The 19,739-nt window shown below is 39.1% G+C and overlaps 1 protein-coding gene across 2 annotated transcripts in view; it reads left to right on the forward strand.

Annotated features, from left to right (window-relative positions):
* Positions 1-19,739, forward strand: part of CPNE8 (copine 8) — a 349,055-nt gene that overhangs the window by 236,423 nt on the left and 92,893 nt on the right. For both annotated transcript variants that reach the window (XM_077471338.1, XM_077471339.1), the window contains 2 exons: positions 7,638-7,701; positions 18,565-18,668. In XM_077471338.1, coding sequence (XP_077327464.1) covers positions 7,638-7,701; positions 18,565-18,668 — 168 coding nt within the window. The remainder of the gene's footprint in view (positions 1-7,637; positions 7,702-18,564; positions 18,669-19,739) is intronic.

Consider the following 19,739-nt stretch of genomic DNA (forward strand, 5'->3'; position numbering starts at 1 on the left):
CTTCATGGGTGAATCTAATCTTTTGACTTAATTTGCAGTTCTTGCAAGTATAAAAGAACAGAATATGTTCCTTGAAGTGAGAGAAATCTACTAATTAGAATATAATGATATACTATACATGATCTATTGCAGAAAATCTATTCGGTCAGTCCTATCAGGCAGTTTAAAGGGAATCTCCAATTTCAAAAGAAAAAAGTCATAAACTGTGTTTGATTGAAGGTCAACTAATATTTTGTTGTGCTTCACACCATGGATGGATTCTGGAGGGATGGGCCCCTCTTGCCTACTGCAATATAGAAGAATTAGAAGCAGATGAAGTAGTTTTGTGATAACCATTTGATTCTGAGCAGATTCAATCCCCTTTATTTTCTTATTCCCAAATTATCTCTCAATTTGAATAGACATAGACTACATGCCTGCTCAACAAATTATTCACAGCATGTATGTCTTGTAATTCAAATAGATATACTGTATATTATTACTTTTACATGCTCAGAAACAATTTATTTGCAGTTTTTTGCCCAATGCAAAGCAACAGGTTCCCCTAAATGCTAGCCCCCCACCTAATTTTACTTAACTTCCGTAAGCTCCGAGTCACTCTGTTTGAAGATTGCATGGAGCTGAGGATTTGTGATAGCACAGAGCTCTGACAATTGGTTTCTCAGCCACCAAACATTGCATAGTGGACAAAAGAAGAAAGAGTTGCATGCCTCACATACTCTGAAGTACTGGGTATTTTTCTTCCCTCTAAACAGCCAGAGTGTAGGGTGAGATTAGTATATGAGGTTTTGAGGAGCGGTTTTGGGGGAGCAAAGCATCTGTTCACCTTTAAACTTTTACTTGTCAAGCTGTGTATGATCAACTAAGTCATGAGCACTCTGCTAATTATACTTACAATTATCATCAGTTCTAAAATCTATTTTTTTTCTATGAAATACCATAATAATTAAGTGTTGTACTTCTTTTTTGTTGTTGTTTTAGAGAGATTCATCTTTCAGATAAACAGGGAGTATTTTAGTTAGGTAAAAATATAGCTTAAAGAGGGCATCCACTGGAAAAGAAATATTAAAAGCCAACAGCTATAAATACTACAGCTGCTGACTTTTAATAAATGGACACTCACCTGTCCCAGGGTCCAGCAATGTCAGCAGCCGAGAGTGATCGATCCCTCGGCTGCTGCTGCCGCCATTCTCGGTGAGGGAATCAGGAAGTGAAGCACTGCGGCTTCACTTCCCAGTTCCCTCCTGCGCATGCACGAGTCACGCAGTGCAATGGGAATGGTCTGCGCTGTCTTTGGGACCCTTGTGTGTCCCAGCAGACAGCGTAGTGGGACAGGAAGAAGCATAGACTCCCGTGGGAGTCTATGCCCGGAAGTGGGTGCAAATACCTGTCTTAGACAGGTATCTGCACCCCCCCCCCCCGAAAGGTGTTAACTGTGGCACCGGAGGGGGGGAGGGTTTCCGATGAGTGGAAGTTCCACTTTAGAGTGGAACTCCGCTTTAAATGGTACTCTGCATAGCTTTATAATTGATAAACAAGCTGAAAATGTTAATCCAAACAGAAATTATTTACTTTAATTAAATTCTATAGAGCCATTCACTTCCAGAACCTACTTGATCATGGCACTGTCAAAGGAAAAGTACATAAGCTGCACGAAGCAGACCCATGTGCATGAAGTGAGATGAATGGCAACCTTAGCCTGGACTCTAGCCAGGCCATGCCTCCAATGCACTTCGGTCTGCCCCATGGGGACCTACTTGGTCATGCTTACTATATACAGTATATGTTGCTGCCACCATAGTTTCCAAAACAGCTAAAAATGCTTTTCTCCATATCTGTTTGAACTTTTAAAGGACAACAGAACACACAGTACAAGGATAGTTCATTGGTTATACATAATCTGTGGATCCCAGTACAGCACTAAGGATGATAACAATATAACTTGGTACTATAGCACTCCCTGTCAGACCCTAAAGGTGGAACATAACTCTGGTAACTTGAATCATTTGAATAATTGTTTTCTTTTACATAGCTCCTGTAGAAGAAGCTGTGAAGTACAAACCCAATTTTTGCAGTACCTTGGATGAACAGTACTTAACAGTTTCCATACTTTTGTATGTGTTACGTACCTTGTAGTAGAGTCTGACTTGTAGGAGGAGACCTCTCTTACAACCCTGGCTCAGGAGCCACTGGAGTGGGAACAGTGGCCTTGAGAGCACAGTGAGGTAGGAGTAACTGTGAGTACTGTGATGGTAGGCACAGATGGATGATGATCCACCAGATGTCAGGGGTCCGGGATGTCAGTGTCAGTGTCAGCAAAAGCAGGTGCAGGTCAGCGACCTAGTGAGCTGGCAGGTACAGGAGTAGCAGCAGGATGGAGCAGGGTGAGACAAGCTGAGTCAAGCACAGGTAATCAACAGAGCAAAACAGTAGGCTGGAGCAAGGTGAGACAAGCCCAGTCAAACACAGGTAGTCAGGCAGTAGTAGGAGTAGGGTTGTAGCTGGAGCAGTGTCAGATGAATAGGCAGAGGTTGGCAACAGGATATCAAGCAAGGAAGTCCTTTAAGCAGAGCCAAGCAGAGTCAAGGCAGGCAGAGGTCAGAGTTGGAGATATCAGGTAAGTCAACAGAGCCGGGTCAATACAGATGATCAGAAGGCAGGTACAGATTTTCAGGACACACAAGCTGCAGATCAAACAGCACTGCAATTGTGCAGCTACTGTCCTTTTAAAGGCCAATTGGTGCCAAGCAGCGTCTAGTGCCTGTGCACATGCATCCGACACGCACCCATGCGCACATACACATGTCTGGGGCACGCCCTAGCGCATGTGTGCACACACATACCGCTGACTGGCTTGTTGGACTGGCACAGCTGTGCACATGTGCGCACGCACACACCTCTGTCTTACCACAGCAGGTCCCTGACAGTATGATTCATTATAGATATAGAAGAAATTGTCTATTCCATTTTACACCAATAAGAGATCATTTTTAGGTTTTGCAGGTTTCTTGCACACAAATAAAATATGTTTACTGGAAAGTTCTCTTTTTCTCACCAAAGCCAGTTCAAATGTCAGGAACAATATAAGAACAACACAGTGCCTGTAAAGATAAAATAATTGCAATAAGCACTTCAGGAAGGTATATGTACTAGGTATATTTATTCCTTTGTAAAAGTAGTGTGATTGTGTATGTGATGCATTCTTTTCATCAAAACATTTAGGAGTACATTCTGTGGTAGTCCATCTTTCAAGAAAATCTGTTCCAGGTCACTGCTTAGTGCTGTATCTGTCATTTACTGTTTTGCCATAGAAAGGCACTTTTTTTTTCCTGTTGTCTACATTTTCAAATGACAAGTGCTGACTCAAAATAGATCTCACTGCAGTCAACAGCTACTATTGTCATTATTACTTGTACCAGTTAAGATAGTGTGAATAACAAAAATATGAAACTATATTTACATCTTTCAACACCGCTGCCAAATTACACTGTATTATATGTCTCTATTTAGCATCTGTGATACCGTTTTAATGCTTGAAAAATATAGTTTTGCATTTTAAAGATTTTATAGGGATTTAATTAGCTTTCAATCTGAGATCGCAAGTCTCTAAATATTAGAGTTACTAAATGCTGCATGAGTGAGCTTGCTTAATTGCCAAATGGAAAGTTTGGATTTTAAAGCAGAACCCCAGGAAAAATGGATTGTAGTAAATGTTTAAAAGGCTAAAAATAAAACCTATGTGGCTCACGGCCAAAGTAAAAAAAGCTGTAAATAATAAGGAAAAAACCTTAAAAAAATTTAAAAATGAAGGGACACTATCATAATTTAAATGTTACAAAGAATATAACAGAATATGTAAAAAGAATATCAAGGCCGCAAAAATTCAAAACAAAGGACAGATTGCAAAAGATAGTAGGACAAATCCCAAAAAACTCTTCAACTATATTACCATAATAGTAAAAAAGGTCAGGTCTAAGCATGTAGGCTCTTTACAAAATAATCTGGAGTGGGTGACTGGCGACAAAGAGGAGGCAAATGTATTAAATACATTCTTCAGCTCTGTGTATACAAAGGAGCATGGGGGAGCTCATGTCCATAATGGGAATGGCATTGACACAGCCTCAAATATCCACAATGGCTCAAAATTGATATGGTCTAGAAATATTTAGACAGAATAACTGTGAAATAAGCACTTGGAACAGATGGAATACACCCACAGATCCTAAAAGAATTGAGACCTGTCATTTCAAAGCCATTGTCTCTAATTTTTAGGGACTCTTCAATAACAGGATTAGTACCACTGGGTTAACATAACGCCAATGTGGTGCCCAGTGTTAATTTAGTCAAAAATGTTTTTGTCATAATTTTCATCAGTGTTTTTTTTACAGTGAAAACTAAACTAAAGTGAAAACTACAATGAAAACTAAACTAAAAGTACAGCACATTTTCGTCAACTGATGAAAACTATGATGAAAGTCAAGTCCATTTTCTTTAAGTAACGAAAACGTGACAATGCAAAGGAGGGGCATTTACCCTCATGAACTACTGTATTTATTGGTGTATAACACATACGCACTGTGTTATTTGTTTTTTTACAAACAGAGGACAGGGATCGGGTGTCCGCCCCCGGGTGCCACACATTGGGGGATGGCCAAGCTGGCCACCCCACCTCTCCTGGCCCTGATAGGACTGCCAGCGAAGTCTAAAGTTAGGAAAAAAAAACTGCCAGCCCCTTCTCCTACACCAACTCTCTTCCTGTGTCAATCTCATTGTAAGCTGAAGCTTCTAAATACCTCAATAGCTTTGTTCTCATTGGCTGCTCTTCTCTCACTCCTCCTCTAAGTGTTGCTTTAGATTGGAGTAGGAGAGCAGTCACATGACCATCCATGAAACATCAGAGGAGAGCAGTGTTGTGACCGGGTCCATGCAAGAATGAAACTATTGAGGTCCTGGGAAAGGAGGGGGGCTGTGTATTGTGGGGGGCTGTGTATTGAGCAGAGGTTGGGGGACTGTGTACTGTGGGGGGCTGTGTACTGTGGGGGTCTGTGTACTGTAGGGGGCTGTGTATTATGCAGAGGGTGGGGGCTGTGTACTGTGGGGGGCTGTGTATTGTGCAGAAGGTGGGTAGTCATGTACTGTGGGGGGGCTGTGTGTTGTGTACTGTGGGGGGCTGTGTGCTGGGTACTGTGGGGGGTTGTGTATTGTGCAGAGGGTGGAGGCCTGTGTATTGTGCAGAGGATGGGGGCCTGTGTATTGTGCAGAGGGTAGGGGGCTATGTACTGTGCGCATTTGATTTTAGTTGACTAAAATGTACTGGAGATTTTAGTCTACTAAAATGGAACTAAAACTAAAATGGTATTTTAGTCAAAGACTACAACTAAAACTAAAACACTTGCAGAAGACTAAAATGGGACTAAAACTAAAATGCCATTTTAGTCCTACAACTAGAACTAAATCAAAATTTGCTGCCACAATTGACACTGGTGGTGCTTATATTTAAAAAGGGATCAACGTCTTTACCAAGTAACTATAGACATGTTAGTTTGGCTTCTATAGTCGGGAAGATATTGGAGAGTTTAATAAAAGACCACATAGATGAGTTCTTGCTGGAAAAAAATATTTTAAGCAACAGACAGCATGGGTTCATGAAAGACAGAAGTTGTCAAACAAATCTGATTTCTTTTTATGAGGGGGTGAGCAACACCTTGGACAGAGGAGTGGCTGTGGACGTGGTATGCTTGGATTTTGCAAAAGCATTTGGCACAGTTTCCCACACACGGCTAATGTGTAAGGTAAAGTCAACTGGCTTGGAAAGATTAATTTGTAAATAGATAGAAAACTGTCTGAGAGTAGTGGTTAATGATTCTTACTCTGAATAGTCTAAGGTTATCAGAGGTGTGCCCCAAGGTTCAGTGTTGGGACCCTTACTTTTGAATATATTTATAAATGAAAATGGGTCTGGGATTAAAAGTACAATTTCAGTCTTTGCAGATGACACCAAGCTATGCTGTGGAATAACATGCTTAGATAATGTCTCCAACTTACCAATTGACCTCAATGCAATGTGTAACCACCTCCCGCCCATTCTATAGCCAAAGACTGCTACAGCGTGGACATAGTTTGCTAGGACGGCGTCCATGGATGTCCTCTCGTGATCGTGCTGCACATCTGTGCTCATTCGGTCCTTCGGACCAATCACAGCAGCCCTTTACCATGTGATCAGCTGTGTTCAATGACACGTCGGTGAAGGAGAAAAATTACCTATTTGCACATTTTTATAACAAACTATGACATTTTTTTTCTACATTTTAGTTTTATTTTTTCATTTATTTAGCAAAAAAATTAAAAACTCAGTGGTGATTAAATATTACCAAAAGAAATCTCAATTGTGTGAAAAAAATAAAAGAATGAAAGATGAAAATTGACCTTGGCAGGAAGGGGATGAAAGTGCCCAATAGGCAAGTGGTTAATTGGACAACGGTGTGGCAGATGAGGTTTAATGTTGATAAATTTGCACTTGAAGACTAAGAGAATATACATGCATATTACATACTAAGAGGAGTACAACTGGGGGAATCAATGGTGGAGAAGGATCTAGGTTATTTGGTAGATCATAAGCTTAACAATAGCATGCAATGCCAGGCTGCAGTTTCTAAAGTGAGCAAAATCCTTTCTTGTATTAGGAGAGGTATAGACTCCAGAGAGAGAGAGATGTTATTTTACTCCTGTATAAATCATTAGTAAGACCTCATCTGGAATATGTTGTTCAGTTTTGGGGCACCAGTTTACAGAAAGCATATCAGGGAACTGGAGAAGGACAACCAATCTGATAAGAGACGGCATCATCCAATCAGCTTCCCCCTTATGACGAAGTCACGTGTCCTGGTGACAAAATACATAGGGGTGGAGGCTTGGATGATGCCAGCACATTTGATACACCCATACAGGAAGTGTGGTACTGATTTTGAAAGGTGGAATACCAGCATTTTTATATATGCTCTAACTGTGGGTGCCTTTGAGAGCACTTTATATTGTAAGTGAGGTTTTAAAGGGTTTTGAATAAAGAATGAGGTAAAGCACACACTATGGAGTTTTTCTGTATTGCTATATGCTGGAAGAGAGCAGAGGGGAGAACACTTTTTGCTGAGGATACCATTTAAAGGGGCCATACCAGTGCATCTGATCAGTAGACAATACAAAGATGATTTCCCCCTGGCCGTTTTTTTATATGCAGTGGCTGGACAGGGAGCCGTTAATAAGGCTGAACCGATTTTCCCAGCCACATATTCAAGGTGGACGGGGAAATATTGTATTCTGACAGCAGAGTGACTCCCCCTCTGTCAGAATGTTCATATCAGAGCTGCAGCCTATTGCCTGCGGTGCTGATTGAGTGGCTTTTGTCCATCAGGATGGTTGAACAGAAGTCGCTTGGTAGTCCTGTTCAACCGTAATGGTCATATACAGATTGAGATTCGCCCGGTCCCTGCTGAACTGGCCGAATCTCAATCCTTGTATGGTCAGCTTAAAGTTCAACTTCAGGACTTTGTAAATGGTTTGTGAATATCCATAAAACTAAGATTTTGCTGGAGGGATGCATTCATTAATGTGTTTTTTTTTTAATTCTTAATTTTAAATAGAGGTATTCCAGGAAAGAACTGTGGAACCATCATTATCACTGCTGAAGAGCTGAACAATTGCAGAGTAAGTTACTTCTATTTAATTTAGTTTAATGCTAATGCTTGTATATAATGGCTGTACACAAAGTAAAATTGCAGTAGTGCCCACTGAACAGCGATTGACACTTAGCAGACATCATGCCCATCTAGCTAATACATGCAGCTTTACCTACACGTAAAACGTGAAGTAGAAGATGGTAAGCCATATGCTATATGTTACATGTGTTTGCAGTCCTGATTACATCGCAAACACACAGGTCTGTACACCTCTTTCACATTCCCTACTGCTCCCCTAAAAGTGGATAATACTGCATACATTACCACCTAATACAATAAAAACAAAGCATGTTGGTCTACTCACTGCAGCACAAGAAAAACTTATTTTTACACATAGGAAGCAACACCGCAACTTACAATTCATGGTTATCTGCATTCCTATGTAGGATTTAGCATGCGTAAGGGGTGGGCTCTGCAGTAGCTTATTCTTATCCAGGTGAAGCTGATTATGGAAGTTGAGTGAGCCACACAAAACATGGTAATTACACGCCCAGCGACCTTTGTCAAATGCAGTCTAAAGCTGTCCATACACTAGTAGATTTTCAACTACAAACATTTGTACACAAATTCTCAGATTCAAGAAGTTGGCGAATGCTGTTTGAAATTTTAAACAAACTTCTACTGGTGTGTAGCCAGTTGTAGACATTCAATGGGTCTTAAAAACAGGGAATGTGCCTTCTAAAGTGCCCTTTAATGAAAATTCATAGGTACGCAGTAGGGAGGAAAAAGGAAGATTTTTTTTTCCACCAAGCACCAGAGGCAAATCACAAAAAAACAGATCAGGCTGGAGGTTTTTTTGTTTTCTTAAATTTGAGCAACCAGACAAAAAAATTCTGTTTAATTCATATATGTAGCTTGCCTTTGCACATTGCTGTCTGCCTTATTTAGTAAGGGTCTGTCTGGCTTTTTTTTTTACATGTAGCACAAAGAGCAATGATGTGAAGTATTTCAAGTTAAATCTATTTAAAGCAGGCATGCAAAATAAAGATCAATGTTTATTGTGTTATTACACTTTTTTTTATATGCTCTCTTCCTTATAGGCCGGTAAGCATGTGTGAGAAATTGGCAGTTGTGATCATCTCTGATTTAAATAAATTAAAAAATTTTTTCTTATATCACTGTTTTTTATTGAGCCATATTTAAAAAAACAAAGCCCTATCCATCTACCATGATATGCAGAAATGTTCTATGGGTGCAGTCTTATAAGGCAAAAGAAATGAGGAATCCTCCATATAAAAAATAAAATAAAAAAAACCTCAGTGAATTCATAAGGAGCATTGTAGGCACTAATTCAAGATCTGTCTTTTCTTCACAACACAAATGTTGCAATTTGTGATAGATTTGTACATGTCAGTAAAATGTACATACATTTGTTGAAACTCTAACAGGACTGTGGTAGCAAAGGTTAATTATAGTAAATAAGGCCCCTTTTACACAGGCGGACCATATGTTCGTTTTTCATCCACCCGTTTTTGGATGAAAAACAGACATACATGTATCCCTATGGGATAGCGGATATCAGCGGATGAACATCCACTGACATCCGATAACATCGGTCTCCGCTATGATCCGAAACTGATGATGGAGAAAAACCCTATTTTTCCATCCGTCTGCAGATCGGATCGGATGAAAACGGACAGACAGTCCATTTTCATCCAATCCCCCCCATAGAGGAAAGTGTAGATCTGACCGGTCCTTCTCTGCACAGTGTGCAGAGACGGACTAGTCATCCGCTGGCTCAGCGGGGATCAACAGAACGATCCCCGCTGAGCAAGCAGATGGCTGTATACGGACCTTCCCGGGATCCATACTTGTGAAAGGGGCCCAACAATGATATTGGGAATCTGCGTTCTCCAGTGTAGTGAAAGCGAGAAACATTGTAAAATGGTGTAGCCTATTATAGTAAGGAAACAATGTTGCAATTAGTTTAATAACAGGTGTGTTCCTTTAAAAAAATTCCCCCCCAGTGATTACTGCACATGTTAAACAATGAACAGGATGCACCTACTGTGCATTAACATAATAATTTTATTAAAAAAGAATAAATCGCACTCAAAAACAGCCAAAAGTTCATGTGCCTATGTAGAGCCTGCAGAAGTAATGGACACCCAACAGCCCTCCATGGCCAATGGTAGGGCTGCATATAGACTCAAACACTGTCCTGCACACTTGAATGATCACAACAGACTCATTGAAAGGAGAGGAGCAGTGGCATCATTGCTGCTGTCTCTGTCCAATTAAAGAGACTTGCCAGCATTTCTGATACCCACGGCACAACAGATTGGAAAATTTCTCCAACATAGTCACTAGAACAGATGTCTTCATCAGATTTCCCCTCATATCCTTTTTCTTGTGGCTCCGATGACACTTTTGGCCTCAGAGGCAATGTTCAGCAGGACAAATAGAGAGAGTAAACCTCCCTAGTGAGAACACAAACAGCTAAAAGAAAAAAAATCTGACAGACCACTTAGTGTTACTAAACCCAGGACCCTGCATTCACTATATCTGGTCTCCCACAGTATACAGAACATGGAAATGCAATTATTTTAGTAAATATAAACTGACAAATGCCTTTTCTCATCAGCAGTATATAGCAGTCTTGTAACTTCTATAAATGTCTGGTTAAAGCTTGGAGGAGGAGTTTTCATACTGCTCTGAGCTTCCCTATGAGGATGCAGTACAGACCCTCTGTCTGGACAGTGCAGATTGACCTTGTACTGATTGCATGAACTCTCCCAAGAAAAAAAAAAATTCTAGCAATACACACCAAACTGAGCATGTGCAGAGTAACGCCACTAGCTCTGTCTTATCCAGAGATGTTTTGGTGACAATGCAAGAAGGGGTGGTTCTGTGCATACAGGATCAAACAGCATTTTTTACACAATGCAGATGATTAACCCCTTAGGTTCCACAGTGAGTATAACTAGCATGATATACTACATATACATACTGATTTTACCGTTGTGGGTTTAGTAACACTTTAACCTATTTTCACTCTATCCTTTAAAATAAGGCTACAGATAACCTTTGAGGTAGCAGTTTTAAAGTAGAACTAAAGGCAAAACTTTTTTTCTTGCATAATATAAGGGAGACAGTTACACCTGTCAGTTTTTCTTTGTGCAGGCTTTGTCTCATTGGGGAAATTTCACTTTCACGTTCTGTTCCATAGCCAAAACTAGAAGTAACAGGAAATCTCTCCAAAGAGAGGCAATCCCTGGTTGTCGTCTCAGTCACAAGAACTAGTTCCCCCATTCGATATATCTTCTGTCCATTCATGTTGTAGCAACAATCCAAAATTTGGGATATTCCTTCTCCTTCATTCGCAATGAAAATGGTAAACTGGACAAATATAGAGAGAGTGAATCTCCCTAACAGGGACACAGACAGCAATAAAGACAAATGTTATAATCATTCTCCATCAAAAAAAAAGGTTTTGCCTTTTAGTATTACTTTAATAGCACATAAAGCCATATGAATTACTGCAGTAAAAATAGATCAAATATAGCTATATTAGTGCATTTACAAAAAAAGAAAACATTTGCAACAAATTATATTTAGTGTGTTATTATATTTGCCATTTACTATTTTTAAGGTATGTTTAGAAAGATTCTTTTTTTTTAAGCATGTGAATAGAAAGATGAACTATTGATAAATGACTGGGTTGGAGGGAAATTCAGTTTGCTTTATTAGGCTTCAGCTCCAGAGAGATGTGTCAGAGCAGCTGTACAATGTAATATATGAGAGACAATAACTTGAGAAACAATTTGGGTTTTTTTTTTGTCTATTTTCTTATATATTATTTTATATTTTTTTATCATTTTCCATTTGAGAGGCTTTTTTCAGCTTAAGTCCCAAGGTAGAAGACCCAAAACGTTCTATTTTGTATAAAATTATTATTATTATTATTATTATTCACGATTTATATAGCGCCAACAGTTTACGCAGCGCTTTACAATGTATAGGGGGGACAAAATAGGGGGATAAAAGGAATTAGTGAGGATTTCTTTCTAAGGCTAATATTTGTTATGCCATTTATACAATGGCTGTTTGCTGGGCATTTGTCCATCTATATATTCTAGCATTTGTTTTCAGAGCCCATACAAACCATATGAATGCAGTGCTACAGTAGATATAAAAGGTCTACCCACCCCTGTTAAAATGTCAGGTTTCTGTTGATGTAAGAAAATGAGACAAAGATAAACCATTTCAGAACTTTTTCCACCTTTAATGTGAGGTTAAAGTTGGGGGAGGCTTCCCTCGGTCGCCTGAACCTTCCTGGGGGCATAGGCGTTTTGGTAAGACCCTGAATGTAATTTTGGAATTATGTTTTTCCCCACTCTATTTTGATTATACCCTATTATGTTGTTGTATATTTAACTGTGATTTATATTTATATATATATATATATATATATATATATATATATATGTATATATGTATATGTATATATATATATATATATATATATATATATATATATATATATTAGATGTAGGTGTTTCCTGAAGAAGCTGAAAAGCGAAACTAGTCGATATACTTCACCTCCTATACCAGCCCTTGATCATCTGTATTGATACTATGTTTTTATGTTTAAATAAATTGATATAATAATTTTACATAATTGTTTTTCTTAATGTCCTTATCCTCTGTGATGTGCACCGAAATAGTCCCTCTGCTCTCTCCCCTTTGTTGACATTTCTGGTTGGGGACCAGATTTCTCAAAAATGTACTCTACACCTCACCTTTAATGTGACCTATAAACTGTACAACTCAGTTAAACAACACATTTAAATCTTTTTAGGTGGAGGGAAGTAGAAATAAAAAAATAAAAGAACATGGTTGCATAAGTGTGCACACCCTTAAACTAATACTAGTTAAAGCATCTTTTGATTTTATTACAGCACTCAGTCTTTTTGGGTGATGAGTCTATCAGCATGGCACATCATGACTTGGCAATATTTGCCCACTCTACTTTGCAAAAATACTCCAAATCTGTCTGATTGTTAGGGCATCTCCTGTGCACAGCCCTCTTCAGATCACTCCACAGATTTTCAATCAGATTCAGGTCTGGGCTCTTAATCTTCTTCTAGTGAAGCAATTCCTTTGTTGATTTGAATGTATGCTTTGGGTCGTTATCATGCTGAAAGATGAAGTTCCTCTTCATGTTCAGCTTTCTAGCAGAAGCCTGAATGTTTTATGCCAATATTGACTGGTATTTGGAACTGTTCAGAAATTCCCTCTACCTTGACTAAGGTCCCAGTTTCAGCAGAAGAAAAAAAGTCCCAAAGCATGATGCTGCCACCACCATGCTTCACGGTGGGTATGGTGTTCTTTTGGTGATGTGCAGTGTTGTTTTTGCGCCAAACATATCGTTTGGAATTGTGGCAAAAAATTCAACATTAGTTTCATCAGACCATAACACATTTTACCACTTGCTTTTGGGAGACTTTAGATGTGTTTTTGAAAAATGTATCCAGGCTTGGATGTTTTTCTTTGTAAGAAAAGGCTTCTGTCTTGCCACTCTACACCATAGCCCAGACATATGAAGAATACGGGAGATTGTTGTCACATGTACCACACAGCCAATACTTGCCAGATATTCCTGCAGCTCCTTTAATGTTGCTATAGGTCTCTTGGCAGCCTCCCTGACCAGTTTTCTTCTCGTCTTTTCATCAATTTTGGAGGGACGTCCCGTTCTTGGTGATTTCACTATTGTGCCATATTTTCTGCACTTGATGATGACTGTCTGCACTGTGTTCCAATGCCTTGGAAATTCTTTTGTACCCTTCTCCTGACTGATACCTTTTAACAATGAGATCTCTCTGATGCTTTGGAACCTCTCTGCGGACCATGGCTTTTGCTGTAGGATGCGACAAAGAAAATGTCAGGAAAGACCTACTAGAACAGTTGAACTTTATTTGGGTTAATCAGAGGCACTTTAAATGATGGCAGGTGTGTGCTGACTCCTATTTAATGTGAGTTTGAATGTGATTGCTTAACCACTTCCCGACCAGCGCACGACGATGTACGTCGACAGAATGGCACGGGCAGGCATATTGGCGTACAGGTATGTCCAATATTCAATGCCGCCCTGCCATCGGGAGCGCGCCGGCGGCGGCGCGCTCCCGCGCTGGTCGGGACCCCCGTGAGTCCGGTCGCGGGACCCACGGACTCGATCGCCGTGGGCATCCCCGCGATCGTCTCACGGAGCGGCCGAATGGAGGAAATGCAGAGTAAACAGCATTTCTCCATTCTGCCTAGCAACTAGTGATGCTGATCTCTGCTCCATGTGATTGGAGCAGAGATCAGTGTTCACTAAATGAAAGCCCAACCCCCCCACAGTTAGTAACACACCCCTAGGAACACTTAAACCCTACACTGCCACCCACTGGTTAACCCCTTCACTTCCAGTGTCATTTACACAGGAATCACTGCATTTATATAGCAGTGATTACTGTATAAATGACAATGGTCCCAAAAATGTGTCAAAAATGTCCGATGGGTCCCCCACAATGTCACAGTCACAATAAAAATCGCTGATCGCCGCCATTACTAGTAAAAAAAAAATAATAAAAAATTATTAATAAAAATGCTATAAAACTATCCCTATTTTGTAAACGCTATAACTTTTGCGCAAACCAATCAATAATCGCTTATTGCGATTTTTTTTACCAAAAATATGTAGAAGAATACGTATCGGCCTAAACTGAGGGAAAAAAACTTTTTTTATATATTTTTGGGGGATATTTATTATAACAAAAAGTAAAAAATAATGTGTTTTTTTCAAAATTGTCGCTCTATTTTTGTTTATAGCGCAAAAAATAAAAACCGCAGGGGTGATCAAATACCACCAAAAGAAAGCTCTATTTGTGGGAAAAAAAGGACGTCAATTTTGTTTGGGAGCCATGTCGCACGACCGCGCAATTGTCAGTTAAAGCGACGCAGTGCCGAATTGCAAAAAGTGGTCTGGTCTTTGACCAGCAAAATGGTCCGGTCTGCAAGTGGTTAATTCTGAACACCGCACATTTATGCAACCACATTATTTTTATTTTTTTATTTTTACTCCCCCCACCTCAAAGATTTCAGTTGTACAGTTTACAGGTCACATTAAGGTGGAAAAAGTTCTGAAATTATTTAGCTTGTCCCATTTTTGTACATCACAGAAACCTGACAGTTTAACTACTTACAGACCGGACCATTTTGCTGGTCAAAGACCAGACCACTTTTTGCGCTTCGGCACTGCGTCGATTCAACTGACAATTGCGCAGTCGTGCGACGTGGCTCCCAAAACAAAATTGACGTCCTTTTTTTCCCACAAATAGAGCTTTCTTTTGGTGGTATTTGATCACCTCTGCGTTTTTTATTTTTTGCGCTATAAACAAAAATAGAGCGACAATTTTGAAAAAAACACATTATTTTTTACTTTTTGTTATAATAAATATCCCCTAAAAATATCTAAAAAAAACATTTTTTTCCCTCAGTTTAGGCCAATACGTATTCTTCTACATATTTTTGGTAAAAAAAAATCGCAATAAGCGAGTATTGATTGGTTTGCGCAAAAGTTATAGCGTTTACAAAATAGGGATAATTTTATGGCATTTTTATTAATAATTTTTAATAATTTTTTTTTTACTAGTAATGGCTGGTCAGCGATTTTTATTGTGACTGCGACATTGTGGCGGACACATCAGACATTTTTGACACATTTTTGGGACCATTGTCATTTCTACAGTAATCACTGCTATATAAATGCAGTGATTCCTGTGTAAATGACACTGGCAGTGAAGGGGTTAACCAGTGGGTGGCAGTGTAGGGGTTAAGTGTTCCTAGGGGTGTGTTACTAACTGTGGGGGGGTTGGGCTTTCATTTAGTGAACACTGATCTCTGCTCCAATCACATAGAGCAGAGATCAGCGTCACTAGTTGCTAGGCAGAATGGAGAAATGCTGTTTAGACGGCATTTCCTCCATTCAGCCGTCCCGTGAGACGATCGCGGGTATGCCCACAGCGATTGAGTCCGCGGGACCCGCGACCGGACTCACTGGGGTCCCGACCGGCACACGAGCGTGCCCCCGGCATTGAAGATTGGACGTACCTGTACGCCAGTATGCCTGCCCGTGCCATTCTGCCGACGTACATCGGCATGCGCTGGTCGGGAACTGGTTAACAGAGGTGTGTAGACTTATTACAGTATATCTACTGTATATAACTAAATTAGGTTCAATATAAATACCCTCAATTCCAAGCTGCCATAAAACAACCCTGAGAGATGGCAAAGAATACATTTATATATAAACGCAGTGCTGCAAAATAATTCATAACAAATAAAGTAGTCATAAAACAAACAATCCCATAAATAACATAAAGTGCCAGAAATATATTCTATTACAATCCATATGGTCCATTGCATACATACACACTTTTATGGTGTCAATACATGCAGTACAACTAAATATGCTTCAATCCATGCTCAATGGTCAGTACCCACTCTACCAGCTAAAAGAATGGTAGTCGCCTATGGGACCAAACTCACTGAACTGATGTGACCACAAAGTTTAATAAGAAATTCAATAAGCACTTTATTGTGGTAATGCAAACCTCAAGTAGTGCAGCACAAATCTGGTAGGTGCTCCTTCTATATTGTAATGCACACTTAACATACCCCAACCAATTTCAAGTGTTAAACAGGAGAGAGTCCTTCATAGTGTAGATTAACTTTTTATTGAAAAGAACAAATTAGATAAAAAAGAAAAAAAAAACCCTCACATATTAAGGCTCCATGCACACTGGAGCTCATAAACTGCAGTTTATTGGAGTTTGGGCTTTTTTTTTAAAAGCCCATAAACTCCACTTTATGTTAGCCTATGTGTCCATGCACACATGGACGTTTTTTAGCTTTAATGAGCAGTGGAGTTTATGGGCTTTTTTCTGAACGCCAGAAATTCGCGTTCAAAGTGCCGTTTTTCACCGCCAAAAAACGGCAAACGCTAATAAACGCTCATAAACGCTATTAAACGTTCATAAACATGCGTTAATTAGTGTTCGGCATTCTGTTTTTCAATACATTGTGGGATTTTTGGAATGTCCTCTGTGTATTTTTATAAAAAACGCCCATTAACGCTAACGCTGTAAAACGCTCATAAACGCTAGTATAAAACGCTGTTAAAAGCAGGTTTTTCAACCAGCGTTTTCTGCCAGCAATCTGGCGTCCAGAAAAAGCTTTTTTGAGCTTCAGAGTACATGGAGCCTAAAGGTGTTAATTCCGCACAACAGGATCAATCGCTTGGTCATAGTGGGAGCTGCTCCCCACATCTTGGTTCCCATTCAGTTTAAGCAAGTTTTACCCATTGTCAGTCCCATAAAATGTAATAGAGAAATTACAATAATAAACAAAATTCACCCATGACATTTATATGCAAAACAAAATGTGCCCATCTGCCACATTACACTTAAAGTGAGGGTTCTTTGAATGTGAAAGAATACAGATGGACAAATGTCTAGCAAATATTAGCTATGCAAAATGCACTCCAAATCTTCTATAAATAATAAACAGAAGATAAATGCATTTTTTAATTCAAAAAGGTCTAAAAAGAACATGTGAAAGTATTTAATTTTATATACTGTATTTATTAATAAGGGTTTATTCTGATCAGTCTGCCAATTCTAATAAAAATAAGAAAATACATTTTACTACTGTAGGTGAAATTGCCCTATAAAAAATAGTATGCTTTTTTCTTTTTTTTTTTTTTAATATTGCTTGGATACATTTTAGTAGTTTATGGTCTGGGGGTGAAGAGGTTCCATACTTTCAAATATAGAAGGTGCCAACTTAAGAATGGAAATTTTGATCAGTTGCAGGCAAAGGACAGATTTAAATGTTTTCCTCATTCAAACTGGAAAATTTTCAGTGGAACATATGAAAAGACACAAGGGAACTGCCCAGAGCTTGTATTTTTCATCATACCTTTGAGCATTTACAACTGGCTTAACAGAAGACCTCTTCATCTAGATTTATTTTACATTGAAAATATTACAAACATGAGTTCATGTTATGCAGAACTCAACAAACAGGATGCTGCGCTCTGAAACGCCCTATAATCAAGGTTAACATTTCCATTGCTCGAGTCTTAAACAAAGTCATCTTCATATGCTGCTCCATCAGCAGCTTTAAATGCTCATTTTCCCCTCAAACCAATCCAAGCAGACTAAACTTTTAATTAATAATAATTACTACAAATTTAGTCCAAACGATTGTCCAATGTCAACAGCTACGCTGTCATTTCCATTTCTAACTGCTCCCTCTCACTGCTGATGCATGCAAAGAGAACTGACACATGGCTGTAACAGGAAAGGCTGAGTGGTCTTTGACTTGCAGGCTGTGACAGCATGGTTTAACACACTCTATGCTGTACAACAGGCAAGATGGCAGCACCAAATATGGCAATAACTTGGTTTCAGGTGAAAACTTGGGTAAGGTTATTATTATTATTTTTTTCATTTTTTACATTGATTATGCATTAGTGAATAGTTCATACTTGGCAAAAATTTTGATTGACATTGGAAATGGTAGGGTTGCTTTAAATATCCAATCACTGATGATCCGACAGCAGTTAAACAATTTTCCCAACTGTGAACTGGATTTCGACCAGTGAGCTTTAAACTTTCTAACTAGCCTTATAACCTTATAATTGAAATTCTAATTATGGGTGATATCACTTAATTCACTTATTTTATTTGGTTCAGCACTACAGTTCAGAACAAGTCAAGTAAGCTGATGTATGCATGCCTAATTGTGTTTTCACTTAAAATAAAATATATATTTTTTATTTTAGGATGCTGTGTTAATGCAGTTTTGTGCCAATAAACTTGACAAGAAAGACTTTTTTGGAAAATCTGACCCCTTTCTAGTATTTTACAGAAGCAATGAGGATGGCAGGTAAGTTATTTAATATTTGCTGCTAGTTTTCAAGCTTCACTGCATCTTAATTTAGAATCCTGTCAAAGGGTCTGAAAAATGATGTGTTCTGCGGGCATTGCCAGCATTTACGAATAACTAATAAAACCAGAAATGTTATTTAACCAGTTGTTGACATTGGGCATGATACAAATGCCCTCTCATTTTTTATTAAAGCAACATAAACAGGGTGTGTTTAGTATGCCCAGTCCTTCTGCCATGCTGCTGCAACTCTTTCTTTATTTGCTAGCAGTTCTCAGCTCTCAAAATTACAGCTGGAAGTTTCTGCTTAAAGCCGAACTTTACCCATAATGCACTGTACACACGGTCGGACTTTCCAACGGGAAATGTGCGATCGGAGTGTGTTATCGGAAATTCCGATCGTGTGTGGGCTCCATCTGACTTTTTCCGTCTGAATTTCCAAGGCACAAAGTTTGAGATTTGGATCTAAAATTTTCCGACAACAAAATCTGATTGTTTAAATTCCGATCGTGTGTATATAATTCCGATGCACAAAGTTGCACGCATGCTCAGAATAATTTACGAGATGAAAGGTATTGGCTACTGGCCTCTTTATAGTCCCATTGTACGTGGTTTACATCACCTCGTTCTGAACAATCGGATTTTCTGACAACTTTGTGCGGCAGTGTGTATGCAAGACGAGTTTGGGCCAAAATCCTTCAGAAAAAAAAACAACGGATTTTGTCCTCGGAATGTTCGACCATATGTACAGGGCATTCGAGTTTAAAAACAATTCATGTTCTTTAACAAAAGAACATACATTCCACATTAATAATTATGCTACCAAAATTAGTGTGTGCTGTAAACTGCCTCCAGCATTGCTCTTGTTTCTTCTTGCTGGAGGACACCAAATCATTGAAGCCCAGAGCAGTCACTTCCTTATTGGAAACTCTCCCCCCTCCTTGGTCTTGAAACTATATGTCACTTTCTTCAAATAAAATATGTACATTTCCATCCTTGATTGTATGTCTTGGCTCAGAGAGAGAGGAAGGCTGACAGAAGCTTTAAGCCTGGTATACATTAATGTTTTTT

This window comes from Lithobates pipiens, unplaced genomic scaffold (genome assembly GCF_037356315.1).
Source record: "Lithobates pipiens isolate NorthernLeopardFrog02 unplaced genomic scaffold, aLitPip1_a1.2 Scaffold_8, whole genome shotgun sequence".
Classification (NCBI taxonomy): Eukaryota; Metazoa; Chordata; class Amphibia; order Anura; family Ranidae; genus Lithobates; species Lithobates pipiens.